At 42.4% G+C, this 25,822-nt stretch overlaps 1 protein-coding gene across 1 annotated transcript in view; it reads right to left on the minus strand.

Annotated features, from left to right (window-relative positions):
• Window positions 1-7,526: 7,526 nt before the first annotated feature.
• The window catches only part of AMER3 (APC membrane recruitment protein 3), a 58,903-nt gene continuing 40,607 nt past the window's right edge, over window positions 7,527-25,822 (minus strand). The window contains exons 2-3 of the mRNA XM_075338659.1: window positions 18,286-20,960; window positions 7,527-9,035 (exon numbers count right to left, since the gene is read on the minus strand). Of these exons, the coding sequence (XP_075194774.1) occupies window positions 8,998-9,035; window positions 18,286-20,944 (2,697 nt within the window). The 5' untranslated portion in view covers window positions 20,945-20,960 and the 3' untranslated portion in view covers window positions 7,527-8,997. The remainder of the gene's footprint in view (window positions 9,036-18,285; window positions 20,961-25,822) is intronic.

Here is a 25,822-nt window from a genome sequence, read left to right on the forward strand (position 1 = left end):
TGTGATCAGATCCCATGAATTAAATAGGGAAGGGAGTGATCCCAAAGAGCCACACCTGAGATTGACAGCTAAAGCATGCAGACAGACAGGAAAGAGTTCTTAACCCTTACAGAACCATAAGGAAGGATATGTTATTAAATCACAGCAGTGGATCTGTGACCTTCTGACACCAGATTCACCCGGGGTCTCCCCTGAGTGAGATACACCCATGACAAATACTGACCAAATACTGGATGTGTGAACATGGCCTAAGTTGTTAGCAGGCCATTTTAACATTCACAAAAAAAATAGAAAAAAAAATTGTAAAAGCTTTTATTGGTTTCAAGTCATACAATGAGCACAAGGTTGCATTTTATTGATTGAAAAGCATTCAATTAAAATTACATTTACTATAAAAAGTTAAAACATCCAGCTGCTTATTATGTTGAGTTGCTACATTCTGTTCATTAATACATTCATTGAATGGAAGCTCTACTATGGCAAACAATCAAACTTCATTTGTGTGACACAACAATAAATTGGAAATGTTAGTCTCTCCCAAATTGTCTTCTATCTCTGCAAAATATTAGCTGTCTTAAGATGCTGAAAGGTTTTGGTAAGTATATAAGACACCAGCTGCAAATCTTTTCCAAAATAAAAGCGGATAATCTGACAGTTCCATTCATTGCTCAATGAGTTAAAGGGTTATTCCCAAAATAACACGTTATCCTCTATCTATATATAAGGGGATACCTTACTGAGTGGGGTCAACCTCTGCTGCATTCATTGTCTATGGAACTGCCAGAGAAGCAGAGGTACTCCACTATTTCTACTAGTCAAATAGACAATGAATAGAGTGGAAGTGGAGCATATGCACCTCCATTCCATTCAAGAAGGCCCACTAGTTTATGACATCACTGGGCCTCTGATCTTTATCTGTTAGCAAATTATTTCCCTTGTTATTTTGGGAATAAACCTTCAATAAAACTGACTTTTTATGTAGTTAATCAGTTGGAAATGCACTTTTGTACATTACTTCATAGTTTACATTTAGATATAATTTATGTATATTTTTAATAAAATCTGCAAATATTTTATATTATCAACATATAGATATTAAATGTATATAACGTATCTATATAATAAAGTCCATTTATATTAAATGCATTGTGAATTCAGTAAGACATAGACATTTACTAAAGCTGGCCATACAGATTAATGACTATATCTCGACTACTGACATTTCAACTGCTCGATCCTTACCGCTCTCAACATCATCTATTGGTGAAGACTTAGGAAACCCACATACATATCACAGGCATTGCCTGGTCCTGTTGAAATTGGCAGGTTCAACAAATTTACATGTAATAAGACTGGCGATTCATGCAGAAGTATTAAAAGTCACATGTTCTATAAGGAAATCAAATGTAGATTTGCACCAATTTCAAAAAAACCCACAAATTATCACAAAATTTGTATGTGCACCATAATCTGCATCTTTGTTGCGATATTTTCATAGCATAAACCCATTGATTTGTGTTACCGATGTTTGTTCAGTGTTAGGGGCTGCAGTATAGCATTATGGAAGTTTAGTCTTTATTCAGACATATTACAGTAATCCAATAAAATGCTTGAGGTGTAAATGACACAGGTTTCTCCAAAATCCTCTGTGTTTGTCCAAATGGGACATATATTAGAGCTGAAAAATCTGGGACTAATCAGTAACAAAATCTGGATGAGTTACATGCGGATTTGTTGCGTTTTTTTTCCGCAGATGAATTGTATACTGCAGGTCAATTTCTTCACACACTTTGCTGATACTGTAATATGCTCTGTATGTTCTTCCCAGAAAGTCACGAGTGCGGTTTGTATATATTGCTCCAAGCAGGATTCCCCCTACATTTGGTTTAGAGGAGGTATATGACATTCCTAATCTTATACTTTAATAAACAGAAAAATATATTCAGCTCACCAATTCAGTCGTTTGGATGGAAAACAGTCTTTAGTAATTCACGCTCGGAAGAGGCAGGAGCCACCACACAGCAGTGAACATGTAACAAGAGAAAGATTCCAGTGAAGGATCATGTTGAAGTGTAAAATAAAAATTCACCTTTTATAATAAATATAATTAAAAAACAAAAATACTGAAGTAATCCTGGCGATTTGTGAAATGCAGTCCATGGTGGAAAAATCAGAAAATGCGGTTTGGCTTAAAGAGCCTTCATCACGATCTATAGATCGTGATGAAGGCTCTTTAAGCCAAAACGCGGTATCTGATTTTTCCACCATGGACTGCATTTAACATACTGCCAGGATTACATCAGTACTTTTGCTTTTTAATTCTATTTATAATAAAAGGTGGATTTTTATCTTACACTTGAATGTGGTCCTTTACTGCAATCTTTCTCCTGTTACATAATCTTACACTTTATACACTTTGGGAAATGACCCTTACTGACTATACTCTTTCCAATCCTGGCCACTACTGACTGAATTAAGACCATTTCATGCACACTTCTGCAATATACATTGTGAGAAGCACAAGAAAGCTTAAATGATATACTGTAAATATAGAAAATATTTATGTACTTTTGTTCTCTTTGCGAATAACCTAAGCATATCATCTAAATTAAAAGCATGTACGGTGCATGTGCAATACATGGTGCAAAACAGCAAGAATGTAAGAAGTAAATGTAAATTGTCTGCGCCAGAGACTGATAATGTAATGAGTATCTCGGCTAAGCTGGATGGTGATGTAACCTTTCCACATTATAATGCTGTTCGGATATTTATATGCATCCAGTGGGCTAATATGTAGAGTAAAATTCTGTAGGTGCGGAAAACATTAATTCCTCCTAGCTTTCCTGATCCTACACTTGATACAGAGAGATCTGATCAGGCCATTAATGTAAATTAAAGGGGATTTCCAGTTTCAGAAATCTCCTGTCCTCAGGCACAGTTTGTTTTGAAAATAAATAAATAAATGGTGCTTTACTCCCGCTCCCTGGGTCCAGCTCTGAATCTCCACTGCTGCTCCCTGTGTCTGCTATTGTTGGATTGCTCACATCACATTGACAGTCAACAATTGAACTCAGTGCATCCACACAAGTAGACGGCACAACTGCTCAGAGATGCTCAGCTCACTGATCGGCTACAGTGCTGTCGGTGTGGTGTCACCACTGCAGACAATAACCAACAACACCAGAAGTTTTGAACCCAGGGAGTAAAGATCAGTTTTAAAACAAACTGCCTAGGGAGAGGGATTTTCTGAAGCTATAAAATCTCTTTAAAGAGGACCAACCATGAGGATTTTCATGTATAAATTAAAGCCAGTGCTATACTGGCGCCATCATGCTTATTCTATACATACCTTTAGTTGTGAGATCGGATGTATAGTTTCTGAAATATAGGCGAGTAAAGTTTATGAATTACAGAGACAGAGGGAGGAAGGACATGCAGGGGCAGCAATTACTAGCAAAACCCAACCCACCTATTAGATATTCTGTAGCACCTATCAATCAAGTAGCAGTGCATTTCACAAACTTTACTCGCCTATATTTCAGAAAGTATACATCCGATCTCACAACTAAAGGTATGTATAGAATCAGCATAATAGCGCCAGTATAGCACTGGCTTTAGTTTATTTATGAAAATCCTAGTGGTTAGTCCTGTTTAAGCTTATTGACATGATATTGAGTTTCAGATGTCATCTGTTGTGTGACAGCTCTAATTTTGGAAGTAAAAATTACATGCAGGGTTGCCATGTCTTTTATTTTCTGGACAGCTTCTCATAAAATCAATGGTAGCTAACATTTTGTCATGGAGCCATAATAAATAAATCATTAAGATTTTAACTCATATGTCTACAGACATAAATCCTATATGAAGACATTACCTGCATTCACATTTAGCTGTAGAAGGGTGATATACAGTCATAAAAATCTGTACAAGACTCTACAGCTTAAAAAAATCATGGATGCATCACATTTTTTTTCAGATAGAGAAAAAGGTGCCCTATTTTTATGGCATGTCCTGGAATGTCTGGAAGGTTGGTAACCCCGATTACATGGTGCATTATCATTTATTAGGAGATGCACATTTTTTTTCAATATCTGATCACATTACACTTTCTGAACCTGAACCATTAACATAACCACAAGATAGATCCATGGATTCATGTGTGTGTTCATCAATTTAAACAAACCATCTTTATGTGTTGTTTTCAAAATTCAAAATTTATTTCACCGGCTGACCCCTCTATAATATTCATCTATTCTTTTATGAAGTGCACGCTGAAGGCATTGACGCAACAAAGCCCAAGTCAATGGGAGTAGAGCTGTAGGAACGGAGACAAGTCTACACGTTGTTAAGAGCTTTTGTGTTCTGGTCTCTGTACTTCTGGAGGCTGCAGGAGCCAGTAACAGTTGATCGATGGGATGGCAAGAGCAGGACTCCCACCAATCTGATATTGATGACCACTGGTGGACACGACAGAAGAGGGTCCCTGTCAAGGACAATATATGGGCCCTAGATTTTATCAAAATACACAATTCCACCTGTTTTGTAGGTAAAAATGGTCCTCCTTACCTCTTGTGCCCCTGTTCAGCCGTACAGGTTGCATCAATGATATGTCCGCCCCTGTCGTTGGCCTATACTAAGGGCAGGTCATCAATATCATAGTCTTGGACAACCCCTTTAAGCTACCTTCTTGGCACCAATCATGTTAATGACTTTTTGGAACACCTCTCTTTCACCCATTATGATGTTTAGTCTGGATAAGAAATACAACTTTTGACCATGTCTGCATTTTCTGATTAGATTAGAATTGTACCTAATAAAATGAATGTATCCTTTTTTTAGCATCTATGGAAATAATAGTTTCTAAAAGAGTGTTTTATACAAATATTATAAATCATTACAAAAATTTAGCTTAAAAATGTATTAGCAGAGTTGGAGGGTTCACCAGAGGAAGAATGGGTAGATGTCCACATTCAATTTAATTGGATTTGGTATCAGAAAAATTCTAACTACCCACACTAACCCCAATCTCCAGCCACGGATATAACTGCTAACAAGGTAGACTGTAATATAGAGGTAAAAAAAAAACTATGAATGTACTATGTGGTCTAAAAAATGTAAAAAACCCAACAAGAAGTTAATTTGCAGCTCTGTAGAGATATAGAATTATGAGATCATAAAGATGGTCTGGTCTTTGAAGGTCGGTTACAAAAGATGAGATGTCCAATGCATCACTTCACAGTATGATACAACTATCACAATATAAAATCATGATGGCGATGAGAAACATTCATGTGTCAGTTACATATTTACAGACTTCCAAAGTTTATGTCGGGTTATTTTTAGTACATAGAATATCTTTCATGACTAAAAATGAGAAATAGTAGTTATCATGGGACAAATTTGTAAATGTGACTATTGTCAGAAGAGTTGGTGCCTATCTCAGCCTTAAAGTCTTAGGGCCCATTCAGACAGGCCGACTACTGCTGTTAAATGACCACCAATCAGCTACATGCAAGTAAATCAATGGTCGTTTAAAATATCCTGTTTAGAAAGGCCAACCATATTTCTATGTGCTCAGACTGATATATTGTAACGCCAGAGTCTCTACCCTGCTTCACTCCCTCTACCCAGCAGAGATGCCGATGTACTCACCGTCGTGGCTCCGCAAGTGCTCACCTCTGTGGCTGCTCCCCTGTGTCTACTCCACTCTCTGCTCTGTCTGGCAAACCTTGTTCTGTCCATTGTCTCCACACGCTAAGACCTATATATGGCGCACAGACCTCCTGGCAGGTACCTTAAGGCAAGCACGCTCCCCCTCTGTTACAGGGACAGCACGCACACACCCTTTAAGGCACCTTCCCATTCTGGGAGGTGCCTGTTCAATGTTAGTTTCGATCTGTCCAGTGCGTACTAGTTATATTGTCAGGTCCCCATTCCTGTGTCTCTGTACTTGTGACCCTGCCTGTACCTTAACCTGTACTCCAGCCTGTGTTTCAGTTTTTCTCCAGCCTGCGTTCCAATACCTGTCCAGTCCGTGCACCTGAACCAGTCTGAGGTACTGCCAGTACCAGCCTTCCTGTTTGTTCCAGAGCTTGATCTAGATCGGCCTGTCTGTACCTGAACCCATAGTTCTGTCTGTACCTGAACCCATTCTGGCACCTGTCTTGCCTATGGCTCTTACTTGGTCTTGCCTGCTATTGTTTGGGTCAGCTGCTGTGGACCTGAAACTACCTTGGATTGGTACCTATTGTCTACTGGCAGCAAAGTCCAACCTCATCAGAAGCTCTGGTGAATAACTGTAGGCACTTAGTTACACCCCTCAAGAGTAAGCCTTGGCTCTGTGGTCCAGTGGGTCCACACTCCCATCTCTGCCATAACGCTCATTTCCGCTCTGGCAGTAGCAAATATAATCTTTCTGTGCACATAGATCATCATGTTTTGGGCACCAGTGGGCTCTTTTATACAGCAGTCTAAAATTCTGTATATAAGAGCCCATGCCACTGTGTAGAACGTAAAAATCCCTTTATAATACTCACCTGTTGTGAATGTCAGTTATGCTTTTTCTGCTGTGAGTCTCCCTCTTGTGGCCAGGAATGGTTTGGACAGAGACCAGGTGTGTTGAGCAATGGGCGTTTCCATTGCTAACTCTCTGCCTATTTAAACCCTGGTCTGCTAGCAGGCTATGCCGGATGTCAGTTGTTCTTTGTTCACCAGCCTGCTTCATCCTGCTCTAGACCACATCTACCCCAGATAAGTGCTTGGCTCTTTATTTGTTGTTTGGTTCTTTTTGCTCTTATCTGAGTTTGTCATTTACTGTGGTTCTTGTCAGTTTATTTGCATGCAGGGATCTTCCCTCTCAGTTGCTTAGCTGGGAAGGTCCCTGCAGCTATGTTTGGAGTATTGCTCCTATTAGTCCATGTGTTTGTTGCTTCTTGAATTTGTAATGGTTCCTGCTTTCTGTTCATTGGTATGACAAGAGCGCCTGGTATAGGACGGAGTTCAGATCTAGCGATCTGAGGGCTTTTTGTACTATCAGGTTTTTGGATTTTTGCAGGGTTTTTCTCTGGCCACCATCAGTCCCTTTCCTATCCTGTCCTATTTAGTCAGTAGGGCCTCACCTTTTGCTAATCCTATCATCTGTGTATTGTGTTTTCCTATATCACCGCAGTCTTTGAATGTGGGGGGCTTGCTATTCTTGTCTATTTTCTGAGGCAGAGAGTTATTCATCTTTCCTTCCTTTAGGATAGCTAGTTCTCCGGCTGGGTTCGTGGTGCACAGGATGTTAGTTCACCCCTCGGCTACTTCTAGTGTTGATGGTTAGTAAGGGGATGGCGGCCAGATTAGTTGCCAATGCTCTTGTCATCTTTTACCAATGATTTATGGTGGTCTTCCATGGTTTTGGATCATAACACTCACCTAAACGGCCAGTGTGTGATGTTCTTCGAGTGTGGTGCCTCCACTTTCGGCCATCTTCGTCCTCCTTCTTCTGAAGCCTGGGTGCATGATGCATCCTATGTCATGCACATGCGCCAGCATTGATGTCCTGCGCAGGCGCACTTTGATCTGCACTTAGCAGGGCAGATCAAAGTATTGTACTGCGCCTGCGCAGGACCTCAATCCCAGCCTGTGTGCATGACGTAGGACATGTCATGCACCCAGGCTGCAGAAGAAGGAGGACAAAGATGGCCGAAAGTGAAGGCACCACACTCGGAGAACAGAGACACCCATTTGACCAATCTGCACTGCACCCACCGTTTAGGTGAGTATTATAAAGTGATTTTTACACCCTACACAGCGGCCTGGGATCTTATATACAGCATGTTATAATTCTGTATATAAGAGCCCACTGATTGTGGCCGCAGTTTATAGGCCCCAAATCTGGTGACAGGTTCCCTTTAAGCTTATCCAGTTAAGAAGTTTGTTTTGTTGCTGGGTGGCGGCCGACCTGTTTAGGAGATAATTGGTAACAAGTGATTTTAAAAATGCTTGTTCCTGATTATCTGCTTTAGTAAATGGGCCTTTACTCATATTATGGTCCTAATTAATTAGAAGATTGGCTACTTTCAGGTACCGTCACACTAAGCGACGCTCCAGCGATCCCACCAGCAACCTGACCTGGCAGGGATCGCTGGAGCGTCGCTACACGGGTTGCTGGTGAGCTGTCAAACATGCAGATCTGACCAGCCCCCAGCCAGCAGCGACGCGTGGAAGCGATGCTGCGCTTGGTAACTAAGGTAAATATCAGTTAACCAACCCGATATTTACCTTGGTTACCAGCGCACACCGCTTAGCGCTGGCTCCCTGCACTCCTAGCCAGAGTACACATCGGGTTAATTACCCGATGTGTAGTCCGACTACGTGTGCAGGGAGCCGGCACTGACAGCGTGAGAGCGGCGGACGCTGGTAACGAAGGTAAATATTATCGGGTAACCAAGGAAAGGGCTTCTTGGTTACCCGATATTTACGTTGGTTACCAGCGTTCGCAGAAGCCGGCTCCCTGCTCACTACACATTCAGTTGTTGCTCTCTCGCTGTCACACACACAGATGTGTGCTTCACAGCGGGAGAGCAACAACTAAAAAATGGTCCAGGACATTCAGCATCAACCAACGACCTCACAGCAGGGGCCGGGTTGTTGCTGGATGTCACACACAGCAACATCGCTAGCAACATCGCTGTTGCGTCACAAAAGTCGTGCCTCAGCAGCGATGTTGCTAGCGATGTTGCTTAGTGAGACGTGGTCTTTAGGCTGCCTGTCCACTCAGGTCCTGGGCACTAATTGTCATTACCAAACCTGGTATTTTTATGTTAATTGACTCACAGTACAATGTTTGGACACACATGTGGGAATCATGGAGGTGAGACTTTGAAGCTGTGATAGGCATTTTCTCTCTGTGCAGTAGTTGCATTTCCAGTTTTTGTCCAGGGTTTTACTCAGTATTATCATGGTGTATTTCTATCTGTTACACTGAAGTTGATTTTTCTGCTCAATAGGTTTTCATATCTGCCACTTTTTGTTCTTTGTTATCACTAAACCTATAAGAGAAGAAAAAAACATTAATGTTCATCAACATTTAACTTTTTACAGGAGGATGAGTTAAATCTACTCTACGCGATAGCTTGTGGGTAAATTTTGATGTTTCAATACAAAAAGAACATTAGGACCATAAAGCCTTGTTTTAAAATCAATATTATTCCTTTTATTCAGCATTTGATCAGTATTTTACCTCAGTATTTGTAAGGCCACGTTCACACATTGAGTATTTGGTGAGTTTTTTACTTCAGTATTTGTAGCTAAAAGCAAGAGTGGAACAATCAGAGGAAAAGTATAATAGAAACAAGTCACCACTTCTGCATTTTTCACCCACTGCTGGTGTTGGCTTATTGAGGTAAAAACTGAACATGTGAACGTGGCCTAATGGGAATGACCCAAAACAGACAGCCTAGTCAGTGCAGGAGTGACTTCAGAATAAGGCCTTGGTTCCACTTGCATTTTGCACAGACGAGTGCAATCTGATAAAACATCGGATTGCACTTGCACCAGTGCAAAACTATGGTCCATCTGCGATTCTTCTCTTATGCCATATTGGCATACGGAATGAATCGCAGCATACTGCGTTTGGCAGCAAGTCTTGGCTCACGCACCCACATACAAGTCTACGGGAGCGTGTGAAACATCGCACTGCACTCGGATGTCATCTGACCACAATGCGATGTACGCAGAGACAGGCCACGGAGGATAATGAGTAAGTGCTCCCTGCCTCTTTTCGGCTCCTGTGATGCGATTGCAAGATCAGATCACAGTCGCATAACCCTCGACTCACACTCGCAGCAGAGGGTCATTAGTATACCGCTTCCGATGCTCTCGCATTGGAAGCTATACGCTAGTGGAACTGAGGCCTAAAGCGGGCTTTACATGCTGCGACATCGCTAGTATTTGCTGGCGATGTCAAGCGCGATAGCACCCGCCCCCGTCGTATGGCCGATATTTGGTGATCGCTGCCGTAGCGAACATTATCGCTACGGCAGTGTCACACGCACATATCTGCTCTGCGACGTCGCTCTGGCCGGCGAACTGCCTCCTTTCTAAGGGGGCGGTTCGTGCGGCGTCACACGGCAGGTATCCAATAGAAGCGTAAGGGCGGAGTTGAGCGGGACGTAACATCCAGCCCACCTCCTTCCTTCCGCATTGCCGGTGGAGGCAGGTAAGGAGATGTTCGTCGCTCCTGCGGTGTCACACATACAGTGCCTACAAGTAGTATTCAACCCCCTGCAGATTTAGCAGGTTTACACATTCTGAATTAACTTGGCATTGTGACATTTGGACTGTAGATCAGCCTGGAAGTGTGAAATGCACTGCAGCAAAAAACAATGTTATTTCTTATTTTTTTTTTTTTTTTTTTAAATTGTGAAAAGTTTATTCAGAGGGTCATTTATTATTCAACCCCTCAAACCACCAGAATTCTGTTTGGTTCCCCTAAAGTATTAAGAAGTATTTCAGGCACAAAGAACAATGAGCTTCACATGTTTGGATTAATTATCTCTTTTTCCAGCATTTTCTGACTAATTAAGACCCTCCCCAAACTTGTGAACAGCCCTCATACTTGGTCAACATGGGAAAGACAAAGGAGCATTCCAAGGCCATCAGAGACAAGATCGTGGAGGGTCACAAGGCTGGCAAGGGGTACAAAACCCTTTCCAAGGAGTTGGGCCTACCTGTCTCCACTGTTGGGAGCATCATCCGGAAGTGGAAGGCTTATGGAACTACTGTTAGCCTTCCATGGCCTGGACAGCCTTTGAAAGTTTCCACCCGTGCCGAGGCCAGGCTTGTCCGAAGAGTCAAGGCTAACCCAAGGACAACAAGGAAGAAGCTCCGGGAAGATCTCATGGCAGTGGGGACATTGGTTTCAGTCAATACCATAAGTAACGTACTCCACCGCAATGGTCTCCGTTCCAGACGAGCCCGTAAGGAACCTTTACTTTCAAAGCGTCATGTCAAGGCTCGTCTACAGTTTGCTCATGATCACTTGGAGGACTCTAAGACAGACTGGTTCAAGGTTCTCTGGTCTGATGAGACCAAGATCGAGATCTTTGGTGCCAACCACACACGTGACGTTTGGAGACTGGATGGCACTGCATACGACCCCAAGAATACCATCCCTACAGTCAAGCATGGTGGTGGCAGCATCATGCTGTGGGACTGTTTCTCAGCCAAGGGGCCTGGCCATCTGGTCCGCATCCATGGGAAGATGGATAGCACGGCCTACCTGGAGATTTTGGCCAAGAACCTCCGCTCCTCCATCAAGGATCTTAAGATGGGTCGTCATTTCATCTTCCAACAAGACAACGCACACAGCCAAGAAAACCAAGGCCTGGTTCAAGAGGGAAAAAATCAAGGTGTTGCAGTGGCCTAGTCAGTCTCCTGACAATAACCCAATTGAAAACTTGTGGAAGGAGCTCAAGATTAAAGTCCACATGAGACACCCAAAGAACCTAGATAACTTGGAGAAGATCTGCATGGAGGAGTGGGCCAAGATAACTCCAGAGACCTGTGCCGGCCTGATCAGGTCTTATAAAACACGATTATTAGCTGTAATTGCAAACAAGGGTTATTCCACAAAATATTAAACCTAGGGGTTGAATAATAATTGACCCACACTTTTATGTTGAAAATGTATTAAAATTTAACTGAGCAACATAACTTGTTGGTTTGTAAGATTTATGCATCTGTTAATAAATCCTGCTCTTGTTTGAAGTTTGCAGGCTCTAACTTATTTGCATCTTATCAAACCTGCTAAATCTGCAGGGGGTTGAATACTACTTGTAGGCATTGTAGCGATGTGTGCTGCCGCAGGAGCGATGAACATCATCGCTAATAAGCAGAAAACTATTTTTTGTTTCAGGACGACCTCTCCGTGGCAAACGATTTTGACTGCTTTTGCGATCGTTTAAGGTCGCTCATAAGTGTCACACACTGCGATATAGTTAATGACGCCGGATGTGCGTCACAAACACCGTGACCCCAACGATAATTTATTAACGATATCGTAGCGTGTAAAGCCCTCTTAAGTCTGTGAATGTCTGTACACAGTCAACCAGTTAGAGGACCAGTTAAAGAGCTGTCACCTTCTCAGAAAAAAGTTAAATACCTTGTAAAAACCCCTGATTATGTTGCTCTTTTCAATTTTCCTCTGCATCACTCCATTGCAGAGATATTCACATTTGTTTCTTTTGGAGCGCACTATGTGAAATCTCTGCTTGTAGTGCAGGTGAACATTTCTTCAGTGTCTTCTTTGGGGTGCACACTATTACCCCTTTTTCTGAGATGCTGATTATTACATTACAGCTTAGCAATGTCTAGATAAGGAACGCAAATCCACAAAAGGGTCTTATCCAAGTTCTACAGCGAAGTAGCAATAGTACTGTGCTCACCTATTAGGGTTGTGTGTAGCAAAACTAGAAAAAAAAATATTCCAGCTACTGCAAAGTTCACAATTTGTTATGAAAAAATACCATAGGAGTGGGACTGATTCTGCGCTGCCGAAATCAAAGATCCAACAACAGGATAAACGGCTTGATTTGCAGTCACACGTGAAGGACTCACCTGTGATCGCAAATCCCCTAAGGTTACTCGCGGCCAAAGCTGCAGTCCTCCAGCTGAGAGCGGTGGCCACGAGTAACCACAGTGACAGCACAGCTGATCGCGCTACTCACTTCAGTTGCTGCATGGAGCTGACAGGAGCGGCAGTGTTCTACTGCCGCTCCTGTCAGCTTCCGATGTAGCCGCGCAACCACAATGAAGTCGGGTGAAGTTCATCCGAGTTCATTATGATCACACGGCACTGTGTCGCAGCCAGCCATGCTCTTTTTGACAGTGTGGTCCCACTCGGCTCTGCTGCAAGTCTATGGGGATGCTGCAGAGCTGAGTGGGACCGCACTGTCAAAAATGTGCGTTCTGGATACTTTTCCGACTCTGTCTATGGCAGAGAAAGCACCCAGAATGCATGAATTCTCCAGGAATGTGCGCACGTTGTGTTCTGCCAAATGCGTCTCAGAACGCAGCTTTTTCGGCTGCGTTCTGAGATGCACAGGCAGTGACTTACACGCTGCGGAATTGAACGCAATGTGCGCACATGGCCTAAATATCGCTGTAATTTAGAGATGGAGCACAAAATGGACTAGTGCAGCAAAATCATGGGAGCTCAGGGATTTTTTTGCATGGTATTTAACTCAATTTTTGAGCAAGTGACAGGTAGAGATGAGCGAATCATTGGAAGTTCGGTTCGGAGAGCACAGTCAAACTTTAGATAAGGTTTGGTTTGTGACCCGACTTGATCCGATCCTCAATGGAAGTCAGTAATTGGGGAGTTTGTGTCTCCACCCACATGCAGCCAACCATAATCAGAACACATCTGGGGGAGGATGGGGGAGGGTTTTTCAATATTTTTTTTCTGTGGGTGTACACTACATCTGATCATGCTGATTTTACCCCCAGTGCGAGCCATTCAAACACTGCACATGGCTCTCACAGAGCTGAGCATCACTCATACCCAAGCACAGCTCTCATAACTCACTCGAACTTAGAATTTTGTTTTTTTGGCAGTCTTTTCCAAACCTGAACTTCGAACTTTGAACCCCAGGTTCGCTCATCTCTAGTGATAGGTCCACTTTAAGACTGGAAATGTTGCCTCAACAAAGTATTTGGCAAAGTTTTCCATACCCGTAAATGGGACATTTCAGTTTTTCTTCATTTTCAATAAATTATCTACTTTATTACACACATTTCTACATATCTTTGCCATTATAGGTGATTTAGACTGAAAATAAAAAAAAGAATATAATCTATCCTAGAGTAGGGCTGTACTGCAACTACTCAGACATGTAACCTGGCATAAGACGTTATCAGGCTGTATGCCCCACTGCTTGGGTCCCCACCAGAGCTTACTACCTCTGTTATTCTTCACGAGGCTGTGTGCTGTGCTCAAGTTTGTTTTACTATATTCTCTTTATGCTTACTCTTTCCCTGAGAAGTGCCAGAGGCCTGTGCACAACTATACCTCCAGGATGTCTTATACCACATGCTCAGTACAGCTTACCTTAGATTGTATCTACAAGGATGTATTGCCTGTTCTGACATATACTCAGTGCATTCATGCTCTAGGATGTTTTGTCTGCTGTGACATATGTTTTATTATTATGTACAGATGCTTTTATATTATGTTTTATCTTTTCATGCCTCATTTTTTATTACCTTCTCTTACACAATATGCAGTGAATTGTTATCCAGTCTTCTCATAATATAGGGTTTACTGCATGCTTTGATAATATGGCTTAGATTCATCACTGCCTTTGTACAGTGGCACACTGGTGGACACAGACAGAAAAGGGCTCCTGTGCAAGAATGGTACATGGGGGCCCTTTTTAGACAAATAACTCATCAAAATGCACAATTCTACTTGCTTTGGAGGTAGTAAGGGGCCTTCTTTCCGCTTGAACCCCTGGGCGGCTGCACAGGTTGCACCAATGATGTGTCCACCCCTGCAGTGGTATAATTTATAGCTTGTGGGCCCCAGTGCAATTTCTCTTAAAAGGCTCCCTACTATCATGGGTCTTTAATAATATTGTTTTCTATATTGACCAAAGGGGCCATTTGGACTGCCCTAAGCCTCAAGGCCCATTTGCAAGTGGAACTTCTGCATCTACTATAGTTATACCCTTATTCCTTATGTTACCAAATCACTAATTTTTGATCATATGTGTTTGCTTATATTATATCTTGAGAAAGGGCACTATTGGCCAAAAGGATTACAGACGTATGTCACCATTATAGTTATGCACAATTATTACGTCAAGTTAAGTGTGTGGTACCATGCTTGGTATATTGTAGACTACTTCTTGTATAGAAAAGTGTAAGGGAAGTGATAACATAAGTAAAATAATATTAGATTAAGTCTGCCATTTGCATGATTAACACTACACAACGGGCCATAACATCTACAGGTACTCAGAAGGAATGGAGGTATCACTGGTACTACAAGGAGTGTCATTCCTGACAGCATGGCACAGTGAGCCTGAGCCTCAAAGCTTGGGCAGATAGTCCTTTGTGGCCAGGCTGTACATTTCCTACTATATGGGGTGGAGTGGTTGGAAGCAGCAAGGTATTTAATAGACAAGGTGACAGATTAGTTCAGGTCAAGTTACAGACCTGTGATCTACAGTTAGGTCCAGAAATATTTGGACAGTGACACAATTTTCGCGAGTTGGGCTCTGCATGCCACCACATTGGATTTGAAATGAAACCTCTACAACAGAATTCAAGTGCAGATTGTAACGTTTAATTTGAAGGTTTGAACAAAAATATCTGATAGAAATTGTAGGAATTGTACACATTTCTTTACAAACACTCCACATTTTAGGAGGTCAAAAGTAATTGGACAAATAAACCAAACCCAAACAAAATATTTTTATTTTCAATATTTTGTTGCGAATCCTTTGGAGGCAATCACTGCCTTAAGTCTGGAACCCATGGACATCACCAAACCCTGGGTTTCCTCCTTCTTAATGCTTTGCCAGGCCTTTACAGCTGCAGCCTTCAGGTCTTGCTTGTTTGTGGGTCTTTCCGTCTTAAGTCTGGATTTGAGCAAGTGAAATGCATGCTCAATTGGGTTAAGATCTGGTGATTGACTTGGCCATTGCAGAATGTTCCACTTTTTTGCACTCATGAACTCCTGGGTAGCTTTGGCTGTAAGCTTGGGGTCATTGTCCATCTGTACTATGAAGCGCCGTCCGATCAACTTTGCGGCATTTGGCTGAATCTGGACTGAAAGTATATCCCAGTACACTTCAGAATTCATCCAGCTACTCTTGTCTGCTGTTATGTCATCAGTAAACACAAGTGACCCAGTGCCATTGAAAGCCATGCATGCCCATGCCATCACGTTGCCTCCACCATGTTTTACAGAGGATGTGGTGTGCCTTGGATCATGTGCCGTTCCCTTTCTTCTCCAAACTTTTTTCTTCCCATCATTCTGGTACAGGTTGATCTTTGTCTCATCTGTCCATAGAATACTTTTCCAGAACTGAGCTGGCTTCATGAGGTGTTTTTCAGCAAATTTAACTCTGGCCTGTCTATTTTTGGAATTGATGAATGGTTTGCATCTAGATGTGAACCCTTTGTATTTAATTTCATGGAGTCTTCTCTTTACAGTTGACTTAGAGACAGATACACCTACTTCACTGAGAGTGTTCTGGACTTCAGTTGATGTTGTGAACGGGTTCTTCTTCACCAAAGAAAGTATGCGGTGATCATCCACCACTGTTGTAATCCGTGGACGCCCAGGCCTTTTTGAGTTCCCAAGCTCACCAGTCAATTCCTTTTTTCTCAGAATGTACCCGACTGTTGATTTTGCTACTCCAAGCATGTTTGCTATCTCTCTGATGGATTTTTTCTTTTTTTCAGCCTCAGGATGTTCTGCTTCCCCTCAATTGAGAGTTCCTTAGACCGCATGTTGTCTGGTCACAGCAACAGCTTCCAAATGCAAAACCACACACCTGTAATCAACCCCAGACCTATTAACTACTTCATTGATTACAGGTTAACGAGGGAGATGCCTTCAGAGTTAACTGCAGCCCTTAGAGTCCCTTGTCCAATTACTTTTGATCCCTTGAAAAAGAGGAGGCTATGCATTACAGAGCTATGATTCCTAAACCCTTTCTCCGATTTGGATGTGAAAACTCTCATATTGCAGCTGGGGGTGTGCACTTTCAGCCCATATTATATATATAATTGTATTTTTGAACATGTTTTTGTAAACAGCTAAAATAACAAAACTTGTGTCACTGTCCAAATATTTCTGGACCTAACTGTACCTAATACAATATAGTCCATCATGGAAACAAGTACAGGACCAAGCATATAAAAGATGGTCTTCACAATAGAAAGGTGTTCGCATGTGGTGGTCAGCCTGAGCTGCATAAACCTTTTCTCCTACCCTCAAGAGAACAGAAAAGCAACTTTGGATTGAAATATTTAGGCATTTCTGTTGTTTCTCCTTTTTTTATACCTTTACTTGTAAGTACTGTATTTTTTTGTATTAAAGCTTAAAACTTTAATCCGTTTGGACCTATGCTGTAAAGAATTCATAGGCTTTCAGACAGTGTGTGCCTTTTTGACTGTTGGGCAATACTATGTATTTTGGGGACTCGTCCCCCCATGTGTGTGATGAGTGGTGGCAGCCTGAGGGGATCTGGACTGTGTAGACATTGTCAAGGTGTGATTTATGCTCTCTGTGAAGCCTCAAACAGAATGTGATTGCAAGATTGAGTGAGAAGAGATAGATTAACCCTTGTAGTTGCACCCCACGTCACGTGCTGAAAAGTGTGTATGTGACAAACAGTACTAGCTGAGAAAGTGCTGCCTGTTTCTACGAGCAAATGACTAGTTGCCTAGATGTTCCGCTTATTCTGTATTAGGCTTTTTGATTTCCTTGTTGGCTGGTGTTATTGAACTGAAACGATACAAAAGACCATGCGTCCATGAAGGGCTAAAGACCACATCTCACTAAGCGACATCGCTAGCGACATCGCTGCTGAGTCACGGTTTTTGTGACGCAACAGTGATCTTGCTAACGATGTCGCTGTGTGTGACATCCAGCAACGACCTGGCCCCTGCTGTGAGGTTGCCGGTCGTTACTGAATGTCCTGGACCATTTTTTGGTCATTGCTCTCCCGCTGTGAAGCACACATCGCTGTGTTTGACAGCGAGAGAGCAACGATCTGAATGTGCAGGGAGAAGGGAGCCGGCTTCTGCTGACGCTGGTAACCAACATACACATCGGGTAACCAAGGAAAGCGCTTTGCTTGGTTACCCGATATTTACCTTGGTTACCAGCGTCCGCAGCTTTTAGAATCCGGCTCCCTGCTCCCTGCACATGTAGCCAAGGTACACATCAGGTAATTATAAGCAAAGCGCTTTGCTTAGTAATCCGATGTGCACTATGGTTACCAAGCACAGTGTCGTTACATGGGTCGCTGGTGGCTGGTGGCTGATCTCTGATCGCTGTGGAGATCTGCCTGATTGACAGCTCACCAGCGACCATGTAGCGACGCTCCAGCGATCCCTGCCAGGTCAGCTCGCCGATGGGATCGCTGGAGCATCGCTAAGTGTGACTGACGGTACCTTCAGACTAAGGAGCGAATAACCTCTTACAGTCTGCTCCCCTGTCTTTTCACAAACGAAATCCAATAATGACCCAGGCATTGATTACAATCTTTGGGGTATACTCACCATTTTCCCTAGTAAAAGTCGTAGACGTAATAGACAGGAAATCATCTTCTGGGTACTTAGAGTAGTCTACCGATGAAGCTGATGGACCTTGTGTAAGATCCTCGCTATTAGGTGATGGGTTATAGTTTCTTGTATTAAAAAATATGATTGCATCTTCTGAGTTGTGCAGTTTGTATAAAACTGAGGAGCAGCGAGAGATCACTGATGAGCAGGTTGATTTAAAAAGAGGCAGGAATCCTGGTTTAACCACTTCCTTAGAGGATTGATCCTCCTTTGGAAACAATCTCGATGTTTTTGATATGCATTGTTGGTTACCAATATAGTCATCATCGAATCCTTTCATGCAAAGGCTGTTTGCCTGATTTGGCTCTTTGCTATCTGTTATCATGTTTTTCTTATTTACTTGACTATCAGTTGAAGTTTGTAGTTTTTCTACAGAGTTCTTGATGTTTTGGGCAATTTCATAAGGTCTCATTATTTTACTCATGCTGTACAATACATATTCATTGCCAAACAATACATGCAATGGTGGGACATCAGCAGTACTTTTCTCCAGCATGTCAGCTAACCATCTATTATTTTCATGTATAGAACATGTAGGATATTGAAAGTCCAAGAGATGCAAAGAATCTAGGTGGTTAATGAGAGAAGAGACATTTGTGATATTTGGCTTTGGTGTCGAAACCACTGAAGCTAATGTATTGGCATCTGGACTGGATAACTCCAATTTTTCTTTATATTCAATTATATTAAGGATATTTTGCTTTGGTGATGGGTCATATAAGTCTAAATGTGTTCCAATTTGAGAGTTATTTTCAGATTTGCTTTCATCTGAAACTATTGTAGATTTTGGTATTTTAGCAAATGTTTCGATATTTCCTTTGCTGCTATTGGCAGGATCTGTATGTTCTGTTTTGACATATTCCCAATGTGATAATGTATTTTCCTGGTGGTCTCCAGTGGTTTCTTCAGCATTGAAGGCTTTCTCATTCATAGTGTCTGCTGATTTCTCCAAGGTACAAGTGATATTTTGATCACCAAGATCATTCTCAGTAATTCTTCCTGTTCTTTTTAACCAGTTAACCATTCCAATAGTTAAAGACAACTCTGTGTCACATAGTTTTAATAAACACTCTCTTCCTTTCCATGTATTCTCTTGACTGTCTTCTTCATCAAGTCCTACTGTTGGTTGAGAAGCCATATTTTCCTCAGACCCAACACAAAAGCTATATACAGATGTAGGATTGTCTTTATTGTCCTCTGGGGCAGACACACAGTCCTGGACAGTCCAAAGCTTCTTTTCGCATGAGTCAGAAAATAACTCATAAAGGGCGTCTCCACTGTAAGTATCCCTTGGAAGTGGTCGAACATTGACAACCTCATTGTTATTTTCTTCCACTGCAGGAGAATATGAATCATAATACCCCTCATCACTTGTGGACATGGGGGATTCAGCATCATGAATATTCTCATTAGAGGACATTAGATCATTGTAAGATAGATTGGACATTTGATCTCTTGACAAGTTATTATTAATTTCTACTTTATTGATATCATGACAAACTGGTAACCTCTCAGTTTCAGGTATTACATTTGAGCACACACTTTTTGCAGATGCTTTCAGGTGACCACGTAGTCTGGAGAAGTCGATAGACTCGGATTTGGCTGGGGAGGCAAGTTTCTCAACTCCTCCTTGAAAACTAGCAGCTTGGGAATTTGGCTTAGATATAAAGGTGACTCGGCTGTTTTCGATATCAATAAAAGAGGCACTTTCATCTGCAAAAATTTCCCCGCAGCCAGTAAGGGAGTCGAAACTTTTTAGAGAAGCAACATCCTCACACAGTGCTTTGAATGAGTCAACAGCATCAATGTACATGTCGTAATCCAGGCAGTTGTGAAGAAGGAACTCATCAGAAGGCATTTCGCCAATACTTAGTTGATATTGTCTCTCGCCTGCCTTGGTTTCCTTCATCCTAAACACCATTGGCTGGCTCTCCTCTTCTGATATGACATCTTGTTGCTTATTCTTCTTCAAATTGAATATATTTTTTAAACTTTTCTTAGACTTTGTAAGAGAAATTCTTTTTCTTGGCAGCGATTTTGCAACAGATGGTACAAACGGCATCTGAGGCACAAAGTTTCTATAGTCTATCATATTTTGTTTACATGCTGATTGTTTGTTGGCATCTATGTCATTTCTTTTTCCACATGGATCTTCCACAAGGCCTGGGGAACTGAGACTGTTTGGTATCCGGCCTTGTACCTTTTGACTAGTAATTTTCTCTAGTTTGTCATCTCTCAAAACACAGTCATGTGTTTTACTTTTTCTTATAAACTTTAGACATCGGACATTGTCCGTTTCCTTTGTGCAAATATCATTAGACATTCTTTGTGTCTGTGCAGAATTATTTTTGCTATTACATTCACTAAGAAGCTTATCGGGCTGTACATTCTTTATTACTTTATATGTGACTGTTGGTATTTTTTCTGGAGGATTTTTGGGGTAAGTTTTTATAAAGGTTTTGCCTCGAATGTCACAATCATTAAAATTTTTTCCAAGTTCTACATTCTTTTTTCCTTTGTACATTACAGTTGGTATCTTTTCTGGTGGATGTTGAGCATAACTTTTTATGAAGGTCTTGCCACGAATCAGTTCCATTTTGAAAAATATATATCTGAAAAAACAAAATGTAGATATTTTTATATTTTTAACAGTAGTGTCTCTTTTATGACGTCAGTCATAAATACCCACAAAACACCAGAAACTGTTCAAGGTATAGTAAAGATGGCCATATAGAAAATATAAAAGTTGTCCTTAGCCTTCAATCACTACAATATAGGTCAATGATTTTAGAGTATGTGTATGGGGGTATCCTCTCTATCACATAAAACAATACTTTGGGGGAATAAGTATTGGCCATGATGGATTTCAAAGAAATTATTCCATGTTTATGGCCAGGAGAAAGGATGGCTGAAAGTGGTTTGCTACTTCATGTACTAAAGCTCAAGACCTCCTTACCACACACGGAAGACAAATACATGTGTTATCTAATAAAAGTATAACTTTTAATGGATATGCATTAAAAATATATCCTTCACATTGATGCTACAAATTATATACTGTATATACAGTATATCTATGTGATGCCCCTAGACTAGTCAGGTCATCACGGGATACTGCACACTCTTTATCTCCCAGAGCAGGACTCAACCCCCCATGGTTCTGGGTCCCCAACTCACAGTACTGCCTCCATCAGCATCCAAATCCCAATCACACCTCACATCACACCTTGTCATGCACACCAGTGGGCTGCTAAGCTGGAATAGGGCCATCCACCTAGGGGTCAGGCAGGGAGGTGGGAGGTGACGAGTCAGTAGAGTAGTAGCCCTCGAGCAATGAGGAGCTAGGGGGAGCATGGGGCTCCCTGGGTAAGAGAAGATTGGGTTGCAGACGGTGGTCTGGACCCGGAGGAGTCGGAGACCCGGTCGCGGGATATTGGGACTGGGTGCCTGACTTAGTCTAGGAGGACGGTCAGCAGCAAGTACAATAGCCGGCCGGTCTGGGACCGAAAGCACATCGGGGTACTGGACTCTAGGTCGAGGTCTAGGAGAGGCTTCAAGCAATCTGGCAATTAACTTGCGGAGGACAGTGGCTTTATGGACTGTTCACACAAAGCTCAGAGATCGGGGGCACTAGCGCAATGAGGGGGATAGGGCTTTCCAGCCTAAGCAGCCCACTGAAATCCCAAGCGTGAGCTCCTGAGAGCACAGCTCCTTTACTCAAAAGGTGGGGAGCGGGGCCCGGACAGCTGCAAGCTTATGGGCCACTAGGACACTTCTAAAATTTGTGCACAGAGGCAGGCTCCGAACCATCAGACAGTACTGTGGGGGACGGATACCCGGATGAGCTCCCCCAAGAGTGCAGTGGCACCCAGAGACTTGGTTTACTTCGTTGTCAGTGTCTGCTTTTCATCTGAGTGAGTACCTGATTACCCCCTGCTACCAGCGAGCCTGCGCTCCCCTGAATCCCACCATACAGAGTCCTGGGGCCTTCCCTACCTGTGGAGGGTAACGTCATCTAGCTGCCCCATTCCATCACTCCCGCGTCCTCCCATCGGCAGCGGCGGTACTCCCCGTTACTGCACACCACGGGTGGCGTCACAAACTATTTTTTTTTTTTAAATTAGATCTTTTTTATTAAACAACTAGAAATCAATACAGAGAAAATATATTGCATCTTATATAACTAGTAAAGGTGTACATTGAAAAAGCATACAGTCATATGAAAAAGTTTGGGCACCCCTATTAATGTTAACCTTTTTTTTTTATAACAATTTGGGTTTTTGCAACAGCTATTTCAGTTTCATATATCTAATAACTGATGGACTGAGTAATATTTCTGGATTGAAATGAGGTTTATTGTACTAACAGAAAATGTGCAATCCGCATTTAAACAAAATTTGACCGGTGCATAAGTATGGGCACCCTCATCAATTTATTGATTTGAACACTCCTAACTACTTTTTACTGACTTACTTAAGCACTAAATTGGTTTTGTAGCCTCATTGAGCTTTGAACTTCATAGGCAGGTGTATCCAATCATGAGAAAAGGTATTTAAGGTGGCCACTTGCAAGTTGTTCTATTTGAATCTCCTATGAAGAGTGGCATCATGGGCTCCTCAAAACAACTCTCAAATGATCTGAAAACAAAGATTATTCAACATAATTGTTCAGGGGAAGGATACAAAAAGTTGTCTCAGAGATTTCAACTGTCAGTTTCCACTGTGAGGAACATAGTAAGGGAATGGAAGAACACAGGTACAGTTCTTGTTAAGCCCAGAAGTGGCAGGCCAAGAAAAATATCAGAAAGGCAGAGAAGAAGAATGGTGAGAACAGTCAAGGACAATCCACAGACCACCTTCAAAGACCTGCAGCATCATCTTGCTGCAGATGGTGTCAATGTGCATCGGTCAACAATGCAGCGCACTTTGCACAAGGAGAAGCTGTATGGGAGAGTGATGCAAAAGAAGCCGTTTCTGCAAGCACGCCACAAACAGAGTCGCCTGAGGAATGCAAAAGCACATTTGGACAAGCCAGTTACATTTTGGAAGAAGGTCCTGTGGACTGGTGAAACAAAGATTGAGTTGTTTGGTCATACAAAAAGGCGTTATGCATGGAGGCAAAAAAACACGGCATTCCAAGAAAAGCACTTGCTACCCACAGTAAGATTTGGTGGAGGTTCCATCATGCTTTGGGGCTGTGTGGCCAATGCCAGCACCGGGAATCTTGTTAAAGTTGAGGGTCGCATGGATTCAACTCAGTATCAGCAGATTCTTGACAATAATGTGCAAGAATCAGTGACGAAGTTGAAGTTACGCAGGGAATGGATATTTCAGCAAGACAATGATCCAAAACACCGCTCCAAATCTACTCAGGCATTCATGCAGAGGAACAATTACAATGTTCTGGAATGGCCATCCGTGTCCCCAGACCTGAACATCATTGAATATCTGTGGGATGATTTGAAGCGTGCTGGCCATGCTCGGCGACCATCAAACTTAACTGAACTGGAATTGGTTTGTGAACAGGAATAGTCAAATATACCTTCATCCAGGATCCAGGAACTCATTAAAATCTACAGGAAGCGACTAGAGGCTGTTATTTTTGCAAAAGGAGGATCTACAAAATATTTATGTCACTTTTATGTTGAGGTGCCCATACTTTTGCACCGGTAAAATCTTGTTTAAATGCGGATTGCACATTTTCTGTTAGTACAATAAACCTCATTTCAATCCAGAAATATTACTGAGTCCATCAGTTATTAGATATATGAAACTGAAATAGCTATTGCAAAAACCCAAATTGTTATAAAGAAAAAAGGTTAACATTAATAGGGGTGCCCAAACTTTTTCATATGACTGTATGCTGTCTATAAATCAGGTTCTTCCTCTGTATAAAGAAAAAAAAAAAGGAATTCTTAGATCACAGTTATATTATATAGATTGAGCCTACAAACAACATGGCTCCACAGATAAACAAAAGTTAAACTATGCAATAATGCCTCAGTCTAGTAGGAAGCCTCCTCCATCAGCCGTGTCGCTCCGCATCATATTTCCATACCCGCTTGCCTCTCTCTCCCAGTTTAGTCATCAATCACACCCTTCCGGCTCCCTCCCACAGCGCCGCTCAAAGTCCACTTCACCACATAAAACACTAGTTTTAACTTTTACTCCCCAAGCGTTCCATTCATTGCAAGCACAACAGTTACTGGTCCAACATTGCATCCTGCACTAGTGTACCAGAGGGGAGATCCGGCTACTCCATCCATGGCTGCCAAATTTTGTAAAGCTTTCTCAGTGTTGTTCTTTTTAAATAAACTCCCCTTTCCAATCTAACGTTATTTAATTTATTTTATTTTTAAGCTCTGAAAATGTTGGTTATAGAGGATCTAACCAATGGTATGCCAGTATCTTTCTTGCTTGATACAGGATATGTGCTATTCCTTGGGCTATTGTAGAATCCGGGTCCATTCCTCCCTCCCATAGACTCAACAAACATAGACGAGGCGATGGTTGTATTGTGATATGGTATATTTGGTCTATGAGTCCCAGTGTTTGTTTCCAGAAATCACCAATGTGTCCACACTCCCACATAACATGCATCAAATGGGCATCATCCTGTCCACACCTAACACACTGTGCGTTTGGTCTAAAGGCCGCTTTACACGCTACGAATCGTTCAAGTGATCACGCTGGGGTGACGGAATTTGTGACGCACATCCGGCCGCTTTAGCGATGTCATTGTGTGTGACACCTATGAGCGATTTTGCATCATCGCAAAAACGTGCAAAATCGCTAATCGATGACATGCCCCCCTATTCCCAATTGTCGTTGTTGCTGCGTGCACGATGTAGTTCGTCGTTCCTGCGGCAGCACACATCGCTATGTGTGACACCGCAGGAACGAGGAACCTCACCTCACCAGCGGCCGCTGGCAATGCAAAAGGAAGGAGGTGGGCGGGATGTTACGTCCCGCTCATCTCCGCCCCTCCGCTTCTATTGGGCGCCCGCTTAGTGACGTCGCTGTGACGCCGAACGAACCGCCCCCTTAAAAAGGAGGCGGTTCGCCGATCACAGCGACGTCGCTAGGCAGGTAAGAAAGTGTGACAGGTCTGAGCGATGTTGTGCGCCACAGGCAGCGATTTGCCCATGTCGCACAACCGATGGAGGCGGGTACGCACGCTAGCGATATCGGTAACAATATCGCAGCGTGTAAAGTGGCCTTAAGTCCCGTGATGAATAGTAGCCTGGGGTTTTATATACCCTGTGGATGAGATATATTTGAGAAAGCCTTTGGCACTCAGAGACCGCCAGTTTAGGGACCTGTTCTAGAATGTCGGACCACTGGTCTTCCGTCAAGGGGCCAACGTCCTGTTCCCATTTGCTTTTACCAGTCAGTGGGCATGTCTCCAGATGGGCAGGTAATAATCTGTTGTATAATTCCGAAATAAGACCTTTAGAGGGCTCAGATGTAGGTAG

Source organism: Anomaloglossus baeobatrachus, chromosome 3 (assembly GCF_048569485.1).
Source record: "Anomaloglossus baeobatrachus isolate aAnoBae1 chromosome 3, aAnoBae1.hap1, whole genome shotgun sequence".
In the NCBI taxonomy this organism is placed as follows: domain Eukaryota; kingdom Metazoa; phylum Chordata; class Amphibia; order Anura; family Aromobatidae; genus Anomaloglossus; species Anomaloglossus baeobatrachus.